At 41.8% G+C, this 25044-nt stretch overlaps 2 protein-coding genes across 6 annotated transcripts in view; one reads left to right on the top strand and one right to left on the bottom strand.

The window, feature by feature from the left end:
* C1HXorf58 (chromosome 1 CXorf58 homolog) lies at positions 1–23931 on the bottom strand. 3 transcript variants are annotated; one of them, XM_034755124.1, is made up of 8 exons: positions 23777–23931; positions 23043–23142; positions 21308–21402; positions 18593–18704; positions 12195–12326; positions 10876–11105; positions 4804–4954; positions 1–2566 (listed from the first exon to the last, which is right to left on the bottom strand). In XM_034755124.1, the coding sequence occupies exons 1-8, from the start codon at positions 23821–23823 to the stop codon at positions 2369–2371; spliced, it is 1065 nt and encodes a 354-aa protein (XP_034611015.1). In that variant the 5' UTR covers positions 23824–23931; the 3' UTR covers positions 1–2368. The 3 variants fall into 3 exon arrangements, with proteins under 3 accessions (XP_034611015.1, XP_034611024.1, XP_034611006.1); XM_034755133.1 differs by lacking the exon at positions 23043–23142 and having other exon boundaries at positions 23777–23928; XM_034755115.1 differs by lacking the exon at positions 23777–23931 and having other exon boundaries at positions 23043–23703.
* Positions 23913–25044, top strand: part of APOO (apolipoprotein O) — a 73105-nt gene continuing 71973 nt past the window's right edge. For all 3 annotated transcript variants that reach the window (XM_034755163.1, XM_034755155.1, XM_034755147.1), the window contains exon 1: positions 23913–24027. In XM_034755163.1, the coding sequence (XP_034611054.1) occupies positions 24019–24027 (9 nt within the window). In that variant the 5' untranslated portion in view covers positions 23913–24018. The remainder of the gene's footprint in view (positions 24028–25044) is intronic.

Here is a 25044-nt window from a genome sequence, read left to right on the forward strand (position 1 = left end):
TGGGGGGCCTAACACTGCCTCACTTGTGAAATATGCTGCTATCACAGTCTAAGTCACAGTGACGGTCGTTGCAGCATTTCACTTAATACTTCTAGAAACAGTTTTTCATTTCCAAAATCAAAGTTGAGAGTTTCAAAGCTGATTAGATTTAAGTACCTTTGTTAAGGTTTGTCTAGGGGAGATTTTTTTAGTTCTAGCAGTACAATAACTAAAGCACTATCGTTATACTGGAATAACTCCACCACTGGACATTCTTATTCTGGAGTAAGAATGTTTTTTTTTCCAGTTTAGCTTAAACCGCTTCCAAAGTGGCAAGCTAACCTGCAAAAAGCCACTCTTTTATACTGGAATAAAACATGTTAACACATTTTTTAAAACCACTGATTTTCTGAGTCTGAGCAAGCCATGGAAAATTATCCAACATAAATGTGCAAAGTGAAAAGACTGTATTGCCATCTTCTCCTCTACTATGTATCTCAGAGCAAGAGACAATTAGTCTCCTTTGGAATTTAAAATTGGGACAAATTTACATTGGAGTCTATGGTCCCTGTGGCACATTCCAGTGGGAGCCATACAAATTAGTCTGCAGTATTACTGTTTAATGAAAGAAGTTCTGTGTAGGACTAAGTCTAGTTACAAACAGCAAAGCAATGTCTTAATCAGAATAATTTTCCAATCAACCTAAATATACCGGACCCTCGCTAGAACGCAGGATTTGGGATCCATGAGTGGTACTGCGTTAACGCGGAGACCGCATTAAAATGAATTGCAATTAAAGTAATTACATTTGGGTTCCATGGCTGCGACCGCATTATATGTGAATTCGTGCTATATAGAAGTGCGTTCTAGCGAGGGTCTGGTGGTACTGAACAATGTAGGCAAAACTGAAGAGCTGGTTTAGGAGTTGTAAAGGATTTGTAGCTGAACAATAGTAGTATCACCATCATATGCTTCAGCTAGTCCCCAGATTAGAGACTTCAGTTTAGGTAGTCAAACTATGTTTAGTGTTAATTCAAAATAACCTTAGGCCTTGCATCCATGAAATATCAAAATACAACAGTATATTCTAGAATATAAAAACAATTGCTTGGATGCTTAGTGTTCATTTGGTGCCAGTTGTGAAGTATGAGAGGTATGCTTCTCACTATCCAAGTATCCGTAATTTTTGTCCTTGCTGTTTTTCGTGACAGGTTACCTAAACACTGTAAAACAGTACTCAAGAGGAGAAAACAGGTGTCGGTGAAATTGAACTTCAGCTTTTAATTGAACAAATCCTTATGTTCTTAAACCGCATGGAACTAGATCCAACTCCCAGTGAACTGAGTGTGAATTTCTCCGTTGATTCCTAGTGGAGTTGGATTGGGCTTAATTGGCTCAATACTATACCCACTGAAGCCAACAGGGACAAGACTGAGCTCTAGGTACAGTTAAGTAAACTAAATTTGCCATCAAAAAACCTTCAGGAAGTACGTTTTAGTGCAGTTCAGGTAGCAATCAAAAATCAAAATAAACAACCCCTTCTTTCTTTACAGGAATTCTACACCTTACCAAAAAAAGTAATTAAATTTACATCACTCACCTAACCGTAGTTTTGCCCAGTCTTGTTCTGCAATGGAAATAGCCTGTTGATTTTATTTATTTTTTGTTTAATTAAAAAGTGTCCAAGTTTCAAACGGAATAAAATTTTAGGGTAAAGTTGTATTGGTTCTATACATTTTCGCACTTTCTTCATTGAGAAAAAGGGCATGGACATGTCCATTGAGAGTACCAGCAAACTGTGACACAAAGCTAGCTTGCTGGCTCCACATCATCTGGGGATTGTCCTTTGCTGGTAGAATCTTCATATAATTGATTAAGATGGTTTTAAGTTGCTTTGTTCCCAGAGCTGTATAAAAGAATCTTAATATGGCCCTGTATCTGGCCCTATAACTTTAAAATTGCTGTTAGGATTTCATTTCAACCTTCCCAGAAAAATTCTACCCTGGAATGAAATGCTGCACTTGAATTTTCAGGCAGACTGGTTTCGTTTTGGGAAGTAGTGAGCAGAGGCTGGAAATTGAGCTTATTGTGGGATGCAATCTTCACCATTAAGTAGCTAGTACTATTCCATAATGAAAATGAAATAAACAATGGCACAGCAAAACAATTACTGTAATCCTGCATTGTACACAAAATATACAATGTTCATAGATAACCCATCCGTAGCTCAAATTCTAAATCTGTTACAGTCAAGGTGAAAGCAATTATATGTATGTAATCCATGTTCTCTATGATTAAAATTTGCAATATATTTACAGCAGGGTAGAAAAGATTTGAAAATGTTTTCTGTTTACCACTACTGCTAATGTGAAATAACCATTATTAAAATTCAGAAATTAGGTGTGAGCGAAGATTCTCCAGTGTCTTCAAGAGATAACGCCTGAGACCAGGCATACAATTTAGCTGCCTCATGCTCCCACTCTTCATCTGAAAAGACAGAATGCTCCTCAAGGTCTTCAATTGGTGCAGTCATAGTTTCTTGATGTTCAATGAAGTGGCTTCTATTTGTAACATCCAATTTCTGTTCCTGAACAACATTATACACTCTATTACATCAAAGCAGGAAGAATTGTCTACTACAGATCACATTATATAGCTTTGTAGTAAATTCAGATACACCAAACAGAACTCAACATTAGAGATTTGCTATTTCTCACTGTTACATGAATGCCAAAGCAAAGCCAAGACATGCATTTTTCAAATCTAGAGGAGCTAATTCTGTGACAGGATTGTGTTGCAGTTACTAATTCAGAGTATGAATGTTAGGACAGATACGTTTAAAAGGTTTTGAACACCACTGTTGAAAGAAATATTTAAGTGTATTTAAAGTTTTAAGAAATAAAGGAAATATTCGTATGTCTGTTCAGTTGTTGCTATCCATTACCTTAGAGATTTATATCAGGGGATAGCCGTGTTAGTCTGTATCCACAAAAACAACAAGGAGTCTGGTGGCACCTTCTGTTAGTCTTTAAGGTGCCACCGGCCTCCTTGTTGTTTAATAGATTTGCTATTTCTCACTGTTATTATTTGTCACTGTTACTTAACTGAGGAGCCTACTGGGTGAGAAGTCCAAGCTAGGCGGTCTGCAAAGGACTGTGAGTCAGGAGGGAAGGCTATAAGCAAGGATGATGAAGAGCTGGAAAGACTTTTGATTAGAGCTGGGTGAATAACAGATTTTTTTTTTGTTTTTTTTTTTTGCAGTTGGAAAGAAATTATTGGTTTGGGTTGAACTGAATTTTTTTTTTTTTTTTAATTTCATGACTCCAACTAGTTGGGGAAAAAATTGGGTTGAATGAAATGTTGGGTTTTTTTTGTTTGCTTCAAAGTGAAACCCTTTGGGTATTTTTAACCTTTTTCATAAGAGCAAAAGGAAATGAAGGGCTAGAGTCACAAAATGTTCTAAGCTGTAGATTTGTGGTTAGAGCATTCACCCAGGATTAGGAGACCCAGGCTCCAATATCTCTTCTGCTTTATGTGAAGCGGAGATATGAACCCACATCTTCCACACTGCAGGTGACCATTCTAACCACTGAGTTAAAGATACTACTGTCCATTGTATGCAAGGAATGAGGCTAGGGTCCTGTGGAAAAAATGTGTGATCATGTAACTCAATACTATATCACACTGCATACACACACAGGGGTGTATTAAGGTTTCACAGGCAACTTTAATTCTGACAGTTCCTAACTTTTGTGTGCTGGACATAATATTTCAGCATAGCTCTTGTGTGTATAATTTCCTAGATGTCTAAAAAAACAAACAGAAAAAATCAGCAATTCCATTAGGTGACATTATACTGACAGCTGCAGGGTTGAAACCTTAGATCCATAGCAAAGACCTCTGCCATTTGAGCTGAGTAACTGATAGCAATAGTAGGTTTTTTATCCTCTATTAGGACCAGCACTAGAGGGTGCTGGGATTAGAAGGGAATTGGACAATTTTGCAGATATTTGCTGACAGCAGAGGAATGCTGCGGCTCAGGAATCTTGGGTTCCAGTCCAGATTCTGGAGGTAAGTGTGCTCTACAGGTACAGACTCTTCTGCCTATTCCCCTCACCAGCTTGACCCATCCCGCCCCATCCCTCCAACCAGTCACTCTCCCAGTTCTTTCTCTACCCCACCATTGCTCCTCATCCCAGTCCTATTCTCTTAACCTAATCTTCCCAGCCTCCATCCTCAGACTTCTACTGCTAGTCCTAGTCTCGCCCCTCCAGGCTTCTTGCCAGCGGCTCCTTGCCCAGCCAGTCCCAGTTCCTCCCTCCTCCTTGACTTGTCTCTCTCCGCCTCCCCAGCCTCCAGTTGCCTGCCCACATTGTCTCTCTACTGGCTTCCAGTTCCAGTCTCCCTTCCTGCCCTTCTCATCTAATGTGTCCTCTCCTCCCCCAGCTCCTTGGTTCAGTATCTTTATCCAGCCAGGCCCAGATCTCACCCTGCATCCTGGCTGCTTGTCACATCTCTCTCTACTTTCTCCTACGCCATTATTTCCCAGTCTCTTTGCCCTATCAGTCCCACCTCCCGCTCCTGATCAGATTTTCTCCTGCCTGCCTCACCTCCCTGCAGCTCCCAGCCTTTAGTCCCTGCAATGCCTTAGGTGTGTTTTTTGTCCAGGCTGCATTTGAATTAAAGGGCTTTCTCCCCCATGCTGCTTGGGTACCTGCCTATAATTGCAGGCCAATGAGTATTTCCAATACAGACTTGGTAGAGTATTCGCCTGAAAAAACATTCAGTGCATTTTCTATTTTGTATCATTAATTATTGATTTACCTCTCTTTCTTTTTCAAGTGCATGAACTCTTTTCATTTTTGCTACTTTCTGTCGAGTTTGGCGAGAGCGACGCACTGAGGGTCTAGGCAGTGAAGAGGGTTGATAAGACCTGTATGAAGAGGTGGCTGTTGGAGGACAAGGTGTAGGAGACCTAGAAAATGTGAGCATTATGTAAAGAACCTAAATATGAAACATCTTGAAAGTTATGTCAGATCTGCCATGATGAATGCTTAAACCAATGAAAGATTTAAAAAAAACAAAACCTCCTAGACCACATACATGAATGCAAGTTATGAAGCCATATCCATTATTTCAGGAAAAAATGGTTATAATATGTTTAAAAAATAGAAAATTCTATTTTAGTTCTAAATCCTCAGAATCCTTTCTTTATATCAGGAGCCCCACTTCTCTTAGTACATCCCATAATCCTTCCGCAGAGCAGAGCCCAGAGGTATTAATGTCCCCAGGTAGCTTGCATGAGATCGGAGTGCACACATCAGAACTCAAAGATGGTATAATGGGTGCATCAGGCAATCTGGCAATTATGTTGTTTCTGACACACAGATCTTCTTCACTATCCCCTCTCCCGGCCTCTAAGGTTCCTCTCTTGTGGCTATGTTCCAGACCTCACAGAGGTTACAATTTTGCAGACTGTGCCTAACTAAATAGTCTTTCCACAAAAAAAAAAAACAGTCAGAAGCCTCAGGGCTCACTGAAGCAGTATGTTACAGTGCAAAGAAAAACCCACAGTGCTGAGTGTCAGAGGCCAGGTCAATTGACTTGGGCTTGCAGGACTCAGGCTGTGGGGCTAAAAATAGCAGTGTAGACAATCCCACTTGGGCTAGAACCGAGGATCTGAAACCCTGAGAGGGGAGAAGGTCTCAGAGCTCAGATTCCAGCTTGAGTAGGAATATCTAAACAGCTATTTTTAACCTCATAGCAAAAGCTCTGCATGCCTGAGTCAACTGACCCAGGCTCTGAGATTCAGTACCAGGGTTTTTTCTCTGTAGTGTAGACATACCCAAATACTTCAAACTTGAGTTTCTAGAACTACCTTACCTTTCTTGGAGTTAAGGTACCAAAACAAAACAAAAAACCACACCATTTTGCAAAAAGATAAATACCTCTAGTTTTTCAAGCTCTCCTATATCTCCAACACTTTGTCTATCACCAAACTTTCCTTAAAAAACCCGAGAAGCACACAAATGTATTCAGGCCATGTTAGTTCAGTTTTGTTAAAATTAGGAGAGAAACTTTATTTAAAAATCAGGGTTGTGATACAAATGGAAGTATAGCTCTACTGTTTCTCCATAATTTAGCTTTTACCTACTAGGGCTGCCAGGAGACTGGTTTTCAACCAGAATGCCCTGGGGGCTCTGGTCAGCCTTGCTGACTGGGCTGCTAAAAATCTGGTCAGTGGCGCAGCAGGGATAAGGCAGACTTCCTGCCTGCCTTAGCTCTGCACGGCTCCTGGAAGCGGCCCTGCAGTCCCTAGGTACAGTGGCGGCCAGGGAGGCTCCACGTGCTGCCCCTGCCCGCAGTGCCAGCTCCACAGCTCCCATTGGCTGGGAACCATGGCCAATGGGAGCTATGGGGGCGGTGCCTGCAGACGGAGGCAGCGTGCAGAGCCACCTGGCCGCACCTGTGGGACATGCTGGCCACTTCCAGGAGCCGTCTGAGGTAAGCGTCACCCAGAGCCCACACCCTGAATGCCCTCCTGCACCCCAACCTCTTGCCCCAGCCCTGATCCCCCTCCTGCACCCAAACTCACTCCCAGAGCCCGCACCCCCTCCCGTACTCTGAACCCATTGGCCCAGCCTCCTCCTGCACCCCAAGCTTCTCAGCCCCACTCCAGAGCCCGCATCCCCAGGCAGAGCCCTAACTCCCCCACACTCCAACCCCCTGTCCCAGCCTGGAGTCCCCTCCCGCACTCTGAGCCTCTCATTTCTGGCCCAACCCCAGAGCCTGCATCCCCAGCCCAGAGCCCATACCCCTTCCCTCAACCCGATCCCTGCGAGTGAGCAAGGGTGGGGGAGAGTGAGTGATGGAGGGAGGGGAGATGGAGTGAGCCAGGGGGCGGCGCCTTGGAGAAAGGGTGGGGTAGGGGCGGGGCCTTGAGGAAGCAGCCAGGAGAAGGATGTTCAGTTTTCTGCAATCAGAAAGTTGGCAACCCCATTGCCTACCGGTCTGCTCATTTCCTTTAGCTCACTCATGTGTTTCTGCCCAAGTCACATGATTAACAACCCTTTGTTTCCTTTTCCTGCTCTCATCTCTGTACCTTCTTCCACGTGCCCCTGATGACTAAAACTCCTTTTCTAGCCTATTCTGTCATGCCTCAATCCTCTCCTCCTTCAAGGTGACCCCCTTAAAACAAATTTAGTTAACAAGCCTATAAACCCTAGCCCACCTCTCAAGGAAATGTTAACTGATGATAACAACAACAAACAAAGTATCATGGAACCAGTTAGACAGATGGAAACAATCATTGCTGTGACATTCCCCATCCATTCTCTAGATGTATTTATTTAGGTCCCAAACTTGCAAACACTTAAACACGTGCTTAACTTTAAGCATGGGAGTAGTTCCATTAATTTCCATGTAACTCTTCCCATGCTTAAAGTTAAGCATGAGAATAAGTCACAGTATTTTTATAATCTGGGTTTTAGAATGTAAACTCTTTTCAGCGGAAACTAGTTGTCTGTAGGGCACTCAACACACTTTTAGCATTATATAAAAATATAATAGCCAATATATTCAAATCCTTGAGAGAGCAGAGTATATATACATGCACTAGCAAAAATTTCTGAAAAAAAGTCAAAAGTAACATGAACATGGTAATCCAGCCTAAAGTTACATAGTCATAAAAAAGGTAGCACTTAATAGTAAAGAAAGGATTGCTTTTCTAAATGAGAGAGCAGAAATGGATAGACTTGCAGGCACCATCATCTATTTAAGTGTGTGTATGCATTTCCAATGTAGATTGTTATATCAGTGATTGTCTAACACAATCAACATATTTATGTTTATGATTTGTTTAAAAGTAATATTCAATTTTCCTCTTCCTAGGAAACAAACTATTGAGGGACAGTTTTGATTTTGAAAATGATTTTTTAAATTGTATGTTTATGAAATTAAAAAGATAACCATGATACACTGGATGACTCGAGAGGCTGCTAATGGGATGCAGAGCCTCTCAGCTATGCTGTAAATTCAAATCCAAAGAAGCAGCTTGATTCAACTCCACTAAACGCTAAGAGCTTGTCTACACAGCTCTGCAGTTCAGACTAAGGGGGGGTGGATTGCAGCATGCAATAGCCTGTTGTGCTGTAACTCCCCTGATATACATCCTGGTGTTAATGCGTACCTAGTTCGCATTCACTTAGTCCTGGTTCACATTCACTTAGAGGAATATGTTAACATGAATTAGATATCTTTTAGTTTGCACCACCAGTAGCCACATGGGGAGTTACAGCACAACACACTAGTGCAGAGGTTCTCAAACTGTGGTCCACGAGCTCCATTCAGGTGTTCTGCGGATAGTTCCCTCTAAGGTGCGCGAGAGAATGAAGGACCACCCACCTAATTAGTGGAACCATGCAGGCATGGCTTCATTAATTAGGTGCCTGGACCCTGGAGAAGATGCACATGTCAGGTGAGGGGGTGGCTTTGGGGGGAATAGGGAGTAGGTGGGAGGGGGCAGTGGCGTGAGAAGAGGGGGGTGGGGCGAATTTGGGACCTGCAGGGCTGCAGCAGCCAGAGAAAGAGGTGACTTTCCCCAGCTCCAGGGCTCCGGGGAGAGATGACCCTCCTTCCCAGCCTCACCTCTGTGGCTGTTGTGGCGGGAGAGAGACCCCCCTCCTTCCCAGTCCAGCTCAGTGGCTGTCGCGGTGCGGGAGACCCCCCTCCTTCCCAGCCCCAGTTCCGGGGCTGCCACAGTGGGAGAAAGAGGGCACAGCCATCACATTAGAAAGGTAAGACTACTGATACTGAAATGAGTTGTGTGCTTTTATTTGTAGAACAAAAAAACGTTAATTATTATTAAAGTTTTTTTTATATAGAGCTTTTATCCAACACGCTTTACAATAGTTAGCTAACGGTACAAACAACATTTGGAAAGATCATTACGTGGTCTGCCGAGACCCTCAGCAATTTTCAAGTGGTCCACGAAAAAAAAGGTTGCGAACCACTGCGCTAGTGGATGTTGTACTTCACAGCCCCATGTTCCAAACTGTGGGACCATACAGACATAGTCTAAGACACCCTTGACCTTCACAAGGAGTTGGACTGCATGGTTGCCAGTTGCCATGAACAGAAAGCTGTTCAGTGAGCTAGGTGATCTCATTCTAATTATTAATGCACAGATGACCACATTAGAAAATTACCAGTTGTAGCACTAATTGACACCCTTGATAGCAGTGTCAACAATCTATGTACCTTGTAAGTGAGCTATTCAATTATGCAAAGGAAAGGTGTTGAATGCAGGGAGGGAGTGGCATAAGAACTCTGGAATTAAAGCTGGGGATTGCTGTGGACTAAAGATAAGGAGGTGGGAGACCAAGAATTTAATGCACATAACTAAACAAAAGTGTCAAAATAAAACTGTCACTACTAAGATGTGTGTCTGTCATCAGGTGGATTACTTTGCTTCCATGACATATGGATTTCTTTCACCCTTCATCTGCCTTCATAATTTTAGATTATAAACTCTGCAGTGCAGAGACTGTTGTCATCTGTGTTGGGGGAAGCAGCTAAGCATACAGGGTGCTGCCACAACGTAAATAATAAAAATGACAGCTGAATGGGAATAGAAATCCAACTACCATTTCACCTAGTAGACATGGGCCCTTCAAAATACTTGAGGTATATTGGTGGGGAATCACAGGGAAGTTTGCATGATCACTGCCTACACTAGGGGTAGGCAACCTATGGCATGCATGCCAAAGGCGGCACACAAGCTGATTTTCAGTGATACTCACACTGCCCGGGTCCTTCACCAGTCTGGGGAGCTCTGCATTTTATTTTAATTTTAAATGAAGCTTCTTAAACATTTTAAAAACCTTATTTACTTTACATACAACAATATATTATAGACATATAGAAAGAGACCTTCTAAAACATTAAAATGTATTACTGGCATGCGAAACCTTAAATTAGAGTGAATAAATGAAGACTCGGCACACCACTTCTGAAAGATTGCCAACCCCTGGCCTACACCTATGCTGTGAACTACTGGTTGGAACAGATGACTTCATACTTCATGGCTGTCAATACAGTAATATAGCTGAGAATGTAACTTTTTCTAGGGGACAGGCAGAGGCCTGCCAATTTTGACAGTATTCCTTTAATTAAAATGAAAAAAACTGAAAAAAATCAGTTGACTGTAAAAAGACCAGAAAAGGAAGTTTAAAAAAAGATGTGCTGACAATCAACGCAAGAATGACATGACTCAGTGTTGTGTTTTCCATTTCAGTGAACATACTTAGAGAAAAGATTTGGAGTAAGGCCTCTTTTAAAATCAAGTAGATTTGTGATTTAAAAGAGACTATCAAGACATGCCAGCCCCTTGGCATTGACACTAATTATTTCTCAGTATGTGTTAGTGAGAAACACACTGATGTTTAATGGTAGAAGTTACAAAATGGTAGCAGTAGTTTAAATAGGAATATAAAAGAAAATCCAATTTTCTCCACTATATGTTGAGATTTGTGGTACATATTTGTTATTATATTGCCAGTAAATGATCATACAAATCTTTTTCTACTAAAAATTAAAATGTTGACTTGTTGGACAATCCCTAAGACAATATTATTTAGTGGATAACGCAAAGCACTAGGAGTATCTCCTAGGTTCTATCCTTGACTCCATACTGACTTAGTGTATGAACTTTGGCAAGTCACTAAACGCCTCTGTGCCAGTTTACCCATTTGTAAAATGGGGATAATTTTACCACTGGTGTTTTGTAAACATTAATTAATACGTATTTTGAGATCCTTAAAATAAAGTACAAAGTATAGAAATTCAAAATAAAAATTAAGCTTGTTATTGTGGATAAATTGTTGGGTATTTTTTTACCTGACTCGAGAAACAGTCATGAGTTGATCATGCCGCAGCTCTTCATTCTGTGGCCTCAGGAGCAGAAATGTCAGTTTCTCCTTAAGTCGGTTTGACAGTGTCCCAGACTGTGCATAATCCATTATGTCATACATTATCATTGTCCTGGGAAAGTTTTCCAGAGACAATTTTCTCCAGCAGTTATCCCTGCCACCACAGTATGCTGGGGTCTCATCCAGGTTACTGATATACTATAAGGCCACAAAATAATAATATTAATTTATAAAATAAATGCTTGCAATAAACCTAATTCATTTTATTGGGGTCCCAAGTCTCCCCTATTCATATTTTCTCGTCCTCATTAATCATTTTAATGATGAACTTGCACATTAAAGAAAACCTCATTCAGAGTAAATCAAATGGTTGGAACCCCTGAAATGACCTACTCTGCTTTAAAATTCCTATAATACAATGACATCTGTTCTCTGGATATCTGTATCTACCTCCCTTACATAAATATACATATAGTTATAATATAATCACCAAATTTAAACTGATCACAAAAATATGCATATGTACATTAATAGCCTGAGTTCCTTCACTGCTCTATAGTAACAAATAATTACTTGAAATCAGAGTATTGTTTATAGCCATCTTTATGTGTCACCGTCCTTCCTAAATCTGGGTGGCATAGCCAGTCATCCAGGATTTGGCCCTAATTTTTTAAATATAGGAATTAACCAGAAAAGGTTTCACTGCACTACTCAAGCATCAGCACTTCTTGGTGATGATTCTTCTCTCACTTATACCACTGTAAATCAGCCGTAATTCCATCAAAATCAATATACTAACACTGGTCTTAAAAAAAAAAAAAAAAAAGGTACTGATTCTCTTCTTACTTTTTCCATTTAAAGAGTATCACTGTTATCAGACTGATCTTTTAAAGATTTCTACCATCCTTGTGTAACCCTGACAATACACATTATAGAAATTAATCCATACAACTTCAATAACTTCTCTGGAGCTTCACAATCATAGGGCTTCATTCTCCACTGCCTTGTAATTTGTAGTCATTTACATCGGTTCAAGGTGGATGTAAAACGCTACCAAATCAGATTTCTGCATTCACACGGAAGTGCTTGAGGTACCCTTTACGCTCATTTTGAGCTGATATAAATGGCTGCACAAGGTGTAAGCTGTTGAGAATTAGATCTTTAAATTTTAGTCTTGCAGTCATACTCACTATCTATATTTTAGATCACATCATAATCTTTTTTCCCAAAAAGAAGGTTTTTTTTATTACCAAAACCTGTAAGAAAATATTTGAAAACGTTTCTTACTTGCATGTAATCTTTCACTGTAGCAACGTCTATTTCGTCTATTATTTTGTGGTTTTGGTACTGAAGTTCATCCCATATCATTTGATCATAATATTTCCGATGTCCCATCAACTTGCAAGCATCAGCTGCTGCCTAAAAAGACAGGAAATATGTTATAGCTAAAAAAACCAAAAACACACACACACAAAATTCCTAGAGTCCTCATACTTCAACTCAGGGAAAAGTCTTAATCCTCCTGAAATCCCAGTGCTCAACAAAAAATTAAAATAAACAAGGCATTCTAATGAGAGATGGATTGTCCACTAACTCTGCATTATTAATACTATTATTTATACAATTGTCACATCTAGAAGCTCTAATCATGGACCAAGAATGCCATTGTGCTAGGTGCTGTACAAACAGAAAAGCCTGTCCCAGCCAGCTTACAATTTAAGTATAAGACAAGAGACAACAAATGGATACAGACAGTCAGAGGAATGCAAGTAAACAATGAGAAAATAGTGGTCAGCATAATGGTGAAACAATTTCAGATACAAATTTGAAAATAATGCTTAGTGACACAGCTGCTTCCCCCAGATGCACCAGGTAACTAATCTAGGATTTACCTTTTAGATGGAAAATTAAAAGTTAATTACTCAGCCTCTAATTAACTCTTATTTCATTCATATAAGCTTTCACAATGACAGTTACATTTGCCTCCTCGTCCCTCTGACAGCATTATTGCTGGAATGGGTAACAAGATCTGTAGTTAGGGTTTTCTTCAGATGTTTACAGCTTTTTAAAACCTTCATCTCTATGGCTGAAATTTGTCAAGTCTGATTTTTGTCTAAGGGTGGTGGTTGTTTAAGTTTGAGACTCTGTTTAGCACTGATTCAGAAGGGTTTTGCTCCACATCCTCAACTTGTATAACTTGTTATAGTGCTATTGAAGTCAATGGAGCTATGGCAGATCAGCTAAGGATCTGTCTCTTTGAATATAAAAAAAAACACTTTGCCAATATAAAAAAATGGATTCTTCTAAATGTTGCAAACTTTTTCAAACAGCTTTAACACTTTAGTAGTTTGGAGTAGACATTAGAACTTTAACATCCCTCTGATACAGAAATGTCTGTATTTCAGTGGTGTATAATTACTAGGATCTCTTGGTATTAAAGATGTTATAAGAAAGATAAAGTTATTATATATAAAAATAATTGTTTTGGCCATACCCAATTTTTCTGTTGTAAGAGTGCTGAGGAACTGCCTCCACAGCAGCCACCAAACGTGATGGAATTAAGAATAATTTTTTAAAAATTACAAATGAAAGCTACATTCAAACACCAGAAAAATTCTTTCTTGCAAAGCTGCCACCCTCCTTCATTTCACAAAAAGGAAATTATATTCATTCATGAGTGACTGAATTAGTCAATAACACTATATTGACACAGCAATTTTTTCCTTACTTGGGTGGAATAAACCTAAAAAACGGGCCTCTTTGCTTAAAATGTAAAGATGTTCTCACTCATGTTAAATATAAGCTAAACTGTATAGGTTGGAAGATCAGCAGGTACTGACCACTTGCATTTCTGACTTATCATGCTGTGCTATAAATATATTAAGACATACTATATCAAATGAAGTATAATGTCATGATGCAGTAAACTGTATCAAGCAGCACTGATGCAATGACAGAACTTCTCTAAAATATACTACTGTATTGGAATGTTAATTTCTGCAGTATTTCACTATTTGGATGTTTAGGGTAGTGCTTACAGACCACTGTAGGCAGTTTATGGGACTCCTCTTTACTCCATCATTTTTGAAACACCAGTGTGGTCATTTTGTGTTCTTAAACTATTTCCTCTAGTTTGGTATCCACCATGGCAGTGTGTTTCTTCTAACTGGAAAGCTAGGTGAGCAGCCTGCTCTGAGGCCAAGGGTGATCCAAGATTCTGGCAGCTGATGTTTACAAAGTAGATAATCCCAGATCTACAAAGGGAGTTAAGAACCCAAGTCCCAGATCCACAAACCCCTGCTCTATTGCCACCTAACCATATAAGTGCCTAAACTCACTCGGCACCTAAATTTTCACTGCAAGAGGTCCTATATACTTCCGTTTCTGCCTCTAGGCATGTGCACTGGTGTCTCAGGCAGATGTCCAGTACCTATCTATAAGCCCCAGCATAAGCCTCAAACCAGGTGAAGACAGGCATTCTCCCACCTTTTGCTTGTAGGGTCTGATCCAGTAGGTGTGTTCAGAGCATGCCTAATTCCACACAAAACACTTGGGTGGGGAGAGAGAGGAGGCAGCAGCCTCCCTTATAATCATTAGTTATAACCAGTGGTTAGGGTACTCACCTGGGATGTGGGAGACCCCACTTCAACTCCCTCTCTGCCTGATGAGAAGAGGTTCCCACCTCTCAGATGACTGCCTAACCACTGGACTATAGAGTCATCCTCACTCTATTTTTCTGGCCCAATGCATACTTAATACCAAGTGGTATTGGAATGGCTTTAATAAGAGAGATTGAGACAGATCCACATAAGAATTTCCCATAGTACAGTGATAAGGGTATTGATGTGAAAGGTCGGAAATCCCTATTTAAATTGTTTTCTCCAGTGTGCACTACTTCACATTTATTAACTTTGAATTCCATTTGCCATTCTGTTATACAGTTCAACCAACTGCAGCAGACTTGTCAAATCTCCCTCAAGGATTTGTCATGCACTACATACTTTCCCAAGGGTTGGCAGATACATGGCAAATCTGTACCATTCTCATTGTCTGCATTCTTCTACTAGCTGCCTTGTTGACTTTCCAAGCAAACAGAAGAAAGTGGTGAGAGAATAGGTGAAGATTATTGAAGCATTCTTCACATTATGATTCTCTTACAATCAAAGGGTCTAATATACTAAGTAAAAAATGTTTGATGTACCTGATACGTATTTAAAACCTCCTTTATTCAAGATACTACAGTCAATAAAGAATAGGCAGTTTTAAAGAAAAAAAATACTAGTATGTGCTTTCAGAAATCCAGCTTGAAACCCAACCTGCACCACACAATTGCTACAGGAGTCTTCTTGTTTTGGTCCAAAATAATTTTTGCTTCTTGTATTACAGGAATAACATACACTAGAGTGTGGACTTGCTTGAATGCTTGAAGAAGAAAAACACTGTATTATTATTAGTAGTATTATTGTAGCACCGTCATGGACCAGGAGCCCACTGTGCTAAGCAATTTTCAAATGCAGAACAAAAAGGCGATCCAGCCTCTAAAGAGCTTATAATCTAAGTGCGCACAGCTTATCCTTTATAGGCACTTGTATACTACAGAGATGAGCATAGTACAGAAATCTATATAGAATAGAACTTCTTGTTCAATGCATCAGAAGTTGTGATTTTATTTTTAAGTACATCGTCACTGGAAGGATAACACTGCTCTACAGCCAAAATGCTTCTGAAATAAATGTAGTCAAACTTTACTAATTCTGGGTCACTGAGAACGAAAATGATGCTTAAAATTGTTGATTGGCTCTAGTTTTCAAGATATGCTATTGGGTCAGTATATACGACCCTTGACTTGGGAATGGGGATAAGTGAGTTATAAAGGGAAGGGATCTCAATTTAAACCAGAAATGACTAAAATACATCTTTGACTGAATCTATGAATAAATCTATGACTGGGTTTGGACAGTACTTGCTTCTTAGGCAAAACAATGAATGATGCAATCTGAAGGTGGTATTGCGTCATACATGATATGAATTGCATCATGTTATTCCTAGAAGTCATGGATGATGCAATCATAACGAAGCTTACATCACTCTGCTGAACAAATTGCCCTATATCAGCTCTAGAAATCATACAGTGTCGTGCTCTCTTATTTGTCAGTGTTTGATTTTGCAAAGGGACCCATTTCTGTTTAGCCAAAGTGAGCAGAGATGCCTCGTACTTGTGTGAACAGTGCAGATAACTTCTGCTATGTTTGTGGCGAAGTGACTTTTGCATCACAAAAGCGCAATATAACCACTATGGTTAAGAAAGCCTATCACCTTTATTTTGGCTGCAAAATTGGAGATCATGACAAGAGGTGGGCCCCACACATATGCTGCAACACTTGTGCAACAAATCTTCGCCAGTGGTTGAACAAGAAAAGGAAATCTAAGCCTTTTGCAGTGCCAATGATTTGGAGAGAGCCAACAGATCATACCAGCAATAGTTACTTCTGCATGGTGCCTCCAGTTGGGAAAGGTGTGTCAAAGAAGAAAAAGTGGACTGTGCATTATCCAAACATTCCATCAGCTATACGCCCAGTACCCCACGGAGAAGGACTGCCAGTTCCTGATGCACCAGAATCATTCTCACTTGACTCAGATGAGGAAGAGGAAGAGGATGAAACTTCTGGTCCTGAACCATCAATGTCACAGGACCCACATTTTCTCCCATCATCCTCCTCCTCTGAACCACACCTCATAACACAAGGTGAGCTGAATGACCTTGTCAGGGATTTGGAACTACCCAAGAGTAAGGCAGAGCTGTTGGGCTCCAGACTACAGCAGTGGAATCTCCTGGCAGGTGATGTTGGGGTTTCCATGTTCCGTGACTGTCAAAAGGATCTTGTACCATTCTTCTTCATGGAAGGTGATCTTGTAGCCTGCAACAACATCGATGGTGTGATGGCAGCCCTCAACATCGTTCACGATCCAGATGAGTGGAGACTGTTCATTGATTCATTGAAGACGAGTCTTAAAGCTGTTTTACTGCATAATGGCAATGTTTTGCCATCAATTCCAGTTGGTCATGCAGTCCATATGAAGGAAACCTATGACAACATGAAACAACTTTTGAGGTGCATAATCTATGACCAACATCAGTGGCAGCTTTGTGGCGGTTTGAAGGTTGTTGCTCTCTTGCTTGGTCTGCAGACTGGATACACAAAGTACTGCTGTTTTCTCTGCAAATGGGATAGTCGTGCAAGAGATTCCCACTACATCAAGAAAGATTGGCCACTCCAGGAGTCATTGGTGCCTGGGAGGAAAAGTGTTCAGCATCCACCACTTGTTGAATCAAGGAAGATTTTGTTACCACCCTTACACATCAAGCTGAGTCTGATGAAGAACTTTGTCAAGGCTGTTGACAAAACACAAGCAGCTTTCAAGTACCTCCATGGAAAATTTCCAAGGTTAAGTGAAGCTAAGATAAAGGAAGGTGTCTTTGTTGGTCCTCAGGTTCGTGAACTTCTTCGAGATGATGCATTTGACCATGCACTGCATGGCAAGGAAAAGACGGCATGGAAAGCCTTCCAGTTAGTGCAATAAATTTTCTTGGAAACAACAAGGCAGACAACTACAGGTTGTTGGTGGAAAACCTCCTCAAGGCATACAAAAGCCTTGGTTGCAACATGTCACTAAAGATACATTTTTTGCACTCTCTAGATTTTTTTCCACCGAACTGCGGAGCAGTGAGCGACGAGCACGGCGAGCGATTTCACCAGGACATTGCAACAATGGAGAAACGCTATCAGGGCAAATGGAGCCCATCAATGCTTGCAGACTATTGCGGGACAGTGACAAGAGATGCTGCATTTAATGAATACAAGAGACAAGCGAAGAAGCGCCGAGTAGACACTGAATAGGACTAAACTATGTACATAATAGTTTTTGCCTTTTGTTTCATAATAAATTTTATTTATATAACCCTTTTGCTGATTTTTAAAGTGTTACATAAACAGGAGAGGTGAAATGTTATCATGTAAAGCAACCATAAACACATGAAAAGACCTAGGTTTACAATTTATGATTAAAACTCTACTATCTACACAATATACATAGACATAAAATGTAAAAACTTAAATATCTTAGAAACAGTAGTCAATCAGTTGTTTTAATGGTCATATTTGAATTCAGCACATCAAAATACATAATAAATAGCACATTTTATCTCTGAAGCAGACGACTTCTCAAAAATTGTAGACCAGTGTAACCTGTCAAAAGAACAAGGTTAATGGAATCCTGTTCAGCAAATTTATAAAAACAAATCTTTTGACGTAACTAATTTCAGGGGCCTAAAAATATAGTTTTAATGTCTATTTAAATAAAGGCAGAACTGAATGACAAAAGAACTGTAAAAGACAGCTATACAGAACAGTGCCTCTAGTGACTAAATTTCCTAGAAATAAATTAATCCAAATAGAGAATATGGGCATAGATATACAAAGAGTTTTTATGTACTATGCTCAAAGAATCATTGTTTCTTTGCTAACAAAAGTAATGTTGTTTAATGAATGAAGCGGTTGCTTGTTAGAATTGGAAATATGTGTGACTGAGGATAAAGATGTTATAGGATTTTACAAAATAAAATTCAGAGCTAAGATACAGATGAAGTGAAGAGAAAATGATCACACAAACATTCAGTAAGTCACCTCACTTGCTGGACTTATTGTTCTTTTTCCACTTATGTACTTGCTGCCTCGGCCTCCAGTATGGTGAAAAATCTTAAACACAATGAAAGGTGGAAACTCATGACCAGCAAATCTAAAGAAACAAGGAACAAAGTTAACTATCTGGCACTATAAAGAGCAGATTCCTTATTGAAAAGATAGGAAATGTGAAGTTGTGGTAAACATTAAAAAAAAAAAACCAACCCTATACTTTAGACAGTATGGAAATACCAAATCATGGTATCTTAACTCTCTTTTTGTATCTGAATCTTGCAGCTGCCCAAATTCATGAGACAATCTAATGCATGAACATGGATGGTCACATATGTATTTTATGAAGAGAGCATGACCCCAGTGTGTTTTTGTAAAGCGTGCTTTAGCTGCATTCAGTTCTTTATATACATTTAAAACAGACTAATAAGTTAAAAAAAAATCATCCCTGGAATCCCTTCCAAACTAGTAACAGGGCTGGGAATAAGGGGCTGAGGGGGCTGGAGCCGAGGGGTTTGGAGTGTGGGAGGGGGTTTCCTGGCTGGGGCAGAAGGTTGGGGTGCAGGAAGGGGTGAGGGCTCCGGCTGGGGGTGCAGCTCTGGAGTGGGGCCAGGGATGAGAAGTTTGGGGTGCAGGAGGGGCTCTGGGCTGGGGCTGAGGGGTTCAGAGTGCAGGAGGGGGCTCAGGGCTAGGACAGGAGATTGGGGTGTGGGAGGGAGTTCAGGGTGTGGTCTCCGGGTGGTGCTGACCTCAGGTGCTCCCAAGAAGCAGCAGCTCCAATGGGAGCTGTGGAACCAGTGCTCGGGGCAGTGCCTGCGGGAGGGGGTAGCACGCAGAGCCCCCTGACTACCCCTCTGCCTAGGAGCTGGAGGGACATGCCAGCTGCTTCCCAGGAGCCGTGCAGAGCTGGGCACAGAGTCTGCCTGCCCCGCTGCTGGCCTGCAGCCAATTGGACTTTTAGCAGCCGGGTCAGCTGTGCTGACAGGAGCCGCCAGGGTCCCTTTTCAACTAGGCATTCCGGTCGAAAACTGGATGCCTAGCAACCTTAGTCAGCCCACCTACGTGTTGTAAATTGCAGGATTGAAATCTTAATTCCTGCCAAAATGGAATAATATAATTGAAATGCTGACAGTTTAAAAATTGTTAAACACTATAATTCATTTAAAACATCTTATTTAAATGTAGAAACAAGTCTGGAAATTCATGGCTATTTGCATTTAGCATTTAATTAATTTTTTTAAAGGACAAACTCAAATCAAATGCATTTGTTTGGTTGATCACACAATGAATAAACAATACGAGATTCAGATTTTGTATGCAGAGCAATTGGAGGCAGTAAGTCTGCCCAGAGGGTCATGGAAGTTGCAGAAATGCAAGGTATCCGCCATACCCCTTTGTTAAGGTACCTGTACTTGGTTAGCGCAGACTAGTCAGAGAAGGGACATGAACAATGCAGCTAGTGAATATGCTGATTCAGCTCATCCCCTGGTCAGGCTTCACTGGGAAAAGGCTCTCTGTGGAAGCCTGGCTGCAATTTAAAGCTGCTCTCTTCTGCCTGAAGCTATGGACGTAGTAGTGAAAACTGCAAATACCACCAGCTCCCTCCCTCAATGTCAGTTTTCACACACGGCACAACTTATGCCCAGTATGTTTATTTGAATGTCTAAAAATATATATTTATATCTGGAGTGCTGCATGTTGGTGTGTTGTAAAAAAGAAATATAGCAAAAATAATGGTATGTGCATGCAAAATAGATAATTTTATTTCTAAATTACATTTCCTCAGGCATGTATTGAGCACTATTTCTACATGAGATCCAAGTCCATAGTAAGTTTGCATTTTTAAAAAGAAAACATAGCTTATGGTGTGCAATAAAAGTATCTGAAATTTTTCTACTATACATAGGACTACTTACCTGTCTGGCTTTCAATATGAAAAGTTAATCACCACATATCAAAAAATTCCAGTTTTTAGAAAACAAGAAAAACAATCACTTCCAGTAGAACCTCAGAGTTATGAATACCAAAGTTACGAACTGATCAGTCAACCTAATTTGGAACTGGAAGTACGCAATCAGGCAGCAAAAAAAAAAAAAAAAGCAAATACAGACAGTACTTTGTTAAACGTAAACTACTAAAAAAATAAAGGGAAAGTTTAAAAAAAGATTTGATCAGGTAAGGAAACTGTTTCTGTGCTTGTTTCATTTAAATTAAGATGATTAAAAGCAGCATTTTTCTTCTGCATAGTAAATTTTCAAAGCTGTGTTAAGTCAATGTTCACTTGCAAACTTTTGAAGGAACAACCATAATGTTTTGTTTAGAGTTATGAACAACCTCTATTCCCAAGGTGTTCATAACTCTGAGGTTCTACTGTATTGCAAAAATAATGCCCCCATCCCAAAAAAGCAAAGCAAACAAAAAAATCATTTTCCCCACTCCGTGCTTCAGTGACTTTAAGATGAACAAGTAAAACTTTATCAAACTTTCCAAAAATACTCACCTGTGAGGTAAAAATACATGAGAAATATTAGCCCAAAAGGTATTTGTTTGAGTATTACTGAACTTAGGGACCTAAAACAACATGCCCTGTCAACTCTAACATTGCTAGTGTGACACTATAATAAAAACAATTGATGGCACTTTTGGTTAACTTTAGAAAAAGTCATCATATATGCTAGGTTGAATAAACAAATATGCCTACTTTACCTGAATCTGACTTTATACTGCATACTAGGATCTTTTATAAGTTCAGCTTCTAAAGGACTCACTCTCCTCATAATCTCATATGTAATGCAATGCTCCTGAAACAGATGCAGGCATTATTCAGTAAAATTGAGCAGTTTTGGTTCCTATAATAATACACCCCACACCTGTTTCACATGGGAGTTGAGTGTTAATTAATATTTTAAAGTGCTTTGAAATTCTTAAATGACAGTTACTATAGAATTGCAATATTGTTTCTTTTTTATTACTCATTTTATTCTTTTACCCAATGTTACTCTTTTCTCTACTGAAGTTATCTTTTTGCCTTTCCTTTCCAATGTTATGAGTTTTATTTTCTCATCTTTGCACTACAAAAAAAACAAGGTAGTTTTCAATAAGAACAACAAATATTAGGAAATACATCTCACATACAATTTTAGCTCCTCCCTTTTACTAAATCCCACAACTGTTTAGTTGCTCATCTTCTTTCCTTCTCCATCTGTCTTTCGTCTGCTCTTAAACTATCATCAATCTCTCCCTCCACCCCATTCTCTGAACACCTCCCTATGTCTCTTGCCTTTTATTCCATTCAATGGAGTGACATTATTGCAGGAGGAAAAAACAGCTTTTCTGAATCCATTCTAATATTTGCTCTGCTAAGTGTAAGACACACAGACAGTAAGAGCAAAGAATGTGGAGAACTGTCCAAGAAGACAGGAGATAGCCTGTCTGCTTGCCTGCATAGCAGATTCAGAAGAGTGATACTACCCTAACTCCAAAGCTACAGCTGAGGGGTTTCATCACTTTAGCGTAGGGCTCCACTGGAATTCAGGGTCTTAAGGCCAAACCTTTTGGGCCTGCTGGTTAATTTGGACCTGGGTACTGGCACTTCTCCAGGAAATACTACTTTCCTCTTCAGAAGGGATGGATCAGTCAGGAGCCCATTCCACCTTTGGCAGAGTCGGCGGGATCTTCCTGAGCATATGTAATTATTCATCTGATGTGTTTATGTGATAAAATGGAGTCATGAATTATAAGTAAGGAGAAGAGACTGTGGCAATCACCATTTGTATTTGGTGCTTCTAATTGGACAGTGGCACAGTGATACATCAGGCTGGTTTCTCTTTGAGAAAAAAATGGTGTAAGCAGTTAGATCCATATTTGGGAAACTGGAAGCCTTCATAAACAGCAATTTCTTATGTACTGTAGGCCTTTTTATGGACAGCACATGTTTACTCTAAAAACAACAACAATTATTGACATCCTATGCCTGGATAGATCAATAGGGACTATGTGAAGTTTACAGCAAACAGTTGTGCACCCCTGTGAAGAGGGCCAGAACACTTCTGAGGGATTAAATGGGCTTTAAAGGGTGCATAGACTTTGTGCTGGCTATTTGCAAAGGAGTGACTTTCACCCTAACTGCATTACCCTGGAGAAGATAATTTATGGTTATTTAATACACTGTTAGAGAATTTACCAACATAACTGTTAAGATATTACTATACCACCCAGTTATATCAGTGTAACTCCTTGAGGGTCTTTTTTTTCCAATTTGGTTTTACTGCTTTCTGAGCTCATTCCACAAGAAGTGTCTTCCCCTAGGAAGCTGGAGTGGTGTAACTGCCCCAGCAGTATCCCAGGCACCGGTAGGGTTGTGCTGGTAAGGTTACCCCCCGTAGCAAAGCCCTGGGTAGTTTACAGCGCGGACGGGCAGGGTTTTTCCGGAGGAGCATACCGCGGCCCGGATGGTGTGTGTTAGCAGCCTGAACAGCCTCCTGTTGATGTGACTCCACCAGGCTCGCTGGAGGATTTTAGCTGCGAGCTCTTCGTCCGCCCTGGCAGGAGACACGAGATCAGCACCAGCCCCTGCACTCACAGTAGCGTGAGCATATGTCTTGTTTAGTCCCTTTTCTAAAGCCCGGTCCCAGCCGTCCCGACCTTTTTTTGTGTGCGTGGCAGAAGTGGGCATTTGTCCAGTGTGCTCCTGCCGACTTGATCAGTTGGCAACTGCTCACTTTTATCCAAAAAGTGGGGTGCGGAGGAACATGCTGGGGTGGGGGCGGGGAGATGCCAGCCCCACGCGGGGGCGGGGAGGCGCTCAGGCGAGCAGTAGGGGGTGCCCCCTTTTCGCTTTAGGAAATATGGGCACCCGAGCTCACAGCAGCTGGGTCCCTACAGGCGGACCCGTGGGTGACACCGCCAGGGCCGTTCCGGGGGAAGGGAGCGGAGCCGCCGGGGCAGCGAGCTGCGGGGACAGACAGACACGGGGTGCCGTAAGCCGAGTGGGGAGGGGACCCGGCCGTGCGGACTCGCTGTTTCCAGGCCCTTGCCTGGGCGTCCGCACGGCGTGGCGGGGACCCCGGGCTGGCAATGGAGGGGACCGGATCTCACAGCCCCGCTAACTCCTCCCTCCCGCGGGCAGCGCGCGAGGCCGGCGGAGGGGGGGCGGGGGGCGCCGCGGTTACTCACGGGCACGAGAGACTCCCCGCCCGGCGCGCGGCTCCGCTCAGCAGCATGACCCGGCTACTCAGAGGCCCCGCCCCCGCGTCCCTGTTGCCTGGAGACCGGGACACGTGTGTGGGGGGGAAAGAGGAAACCACGCCATCCCCGCCCCTTTCCCAGCCGTTTTTGTCGTTCGGCCTCCGTAGCGGCGCGTGCGCTGTGCGGCTCTGGCATCATCGCGCAGCGACGCGGCTGGGAGCGGCGCCGCGATGTTCAAGGTGAGAAAGTCCCGTCCCGGGGGCGCAGCGCCAGGGATACCCCCGCCGCTGCCCGTCCGCCATGTCACCCGTGGCCCGGCTCAGGCCCTCGCTCTCCGCTGCCGGGCGTGCTGCCGCCGGGGGGGCTGAGGAGGGTGAGCGGCACCTTGGCACCCACTGGGTAACCCGGCGTGAACGAGCGGGAGCAGCCCGGGCCCGGGCAGCCGTTGGCAGCCTCCCCGGGTGCACGGGAGGGCCGGTGGCCTAGTGACAGATCTGCCCCAGGTCCCCATGCAAAGGGTTTGCTCCCCTGCTAACTGCCTGCTGCGTCAGGGGTTTCACTCCTGAGCTCTGGTGCCTGTGCTCGCTGCGTGTTGCCTAGGCCACCCTTCGCTTCAGTACACGGGTGTGAATCGCGTTTGAAAATATTGGGTACGGGCTATTTGGCGCTTTATTATTATGTGCAGCCTGTCAACAGAGGGTGCTACAGGCTAAAGCTGTGGCAAGCAAAATTCTTTAACGTTAGGCATCTGGTAACTTGTAGCATTTGTTATTTCATTTGCGGTCTCAATTCTGCAATTCACTGCAGCCGAGTGAATTGAGCCAGACAGTAGACTCTGAGGCAGGTGCTGCAGGTGTGTCTATGTGGGGTAGCGCTACAAGCAGGAGGGAGGCACTAGCATGGCTCTGAGACCTGGTTCCTCCTCCATTGTGAGCGTGGCTTCACGTCTATGTATGCTCAAGCACAGGCTTGGAATCAGTGAGTCTGCAAGGCAAATTGGTTGAAAGTGTATTAAAGAACAGAATTATCAGACACAGAGGTGAACATGATTTGTTGAGGAAGAGTCAACATGATTTTTGTAAAGAGAAATCATGCCTTATCAGTCTTTGAGGGGGTCAGCAAACATATGGACTTAGATTTTCAGAAAGCCGTTGACAAGGTCCTTCACCAAAGGCTCTTAAGCAAAGTAAACAGTCATAAGAGAAAATATCCTCTCATGGATCAGTAATTGGTTAAAAGATAGGAAACAAAGGATA

This window comes from Trachemys scripta, chromosome 1 (genome assembly GCF_013100865.1).
Source record: "Trachemys scripta elegans isolate TJP31775 chromosome 1, CAS_Tse_1.0, whole genome shotgun sequence".
NCBI lineage: Eukaryota > Metazoa > Chordata > Testudines > Emydidae > Trachemys > Trachemys scripta.

Bases quoted from the DNA above. Each gene is read 5' to 3' on its own strand.
- C1HXorf58 (XM_034755115.1), bottom strand. From the start codon at position 23,276: ATGCCCACTTCTGCCACGCACACAAAAAAAGGTCGGGACGGCTGGGAC. The intron at 21,403-23,042 runs GTATGCTCCTCC...CATCTGTTTCAG, and splicing joins CACACACCATCCGGGCCGCG to GAGCATTGCATTACATATGA. The intron at 4,955-10,875 runs GTAAAAAAATAC...CACATTTTCTAG, and splicing joins ATGACTGTTTCTCGAGTCAG to GTCTCCTACACCTTGTCCTC.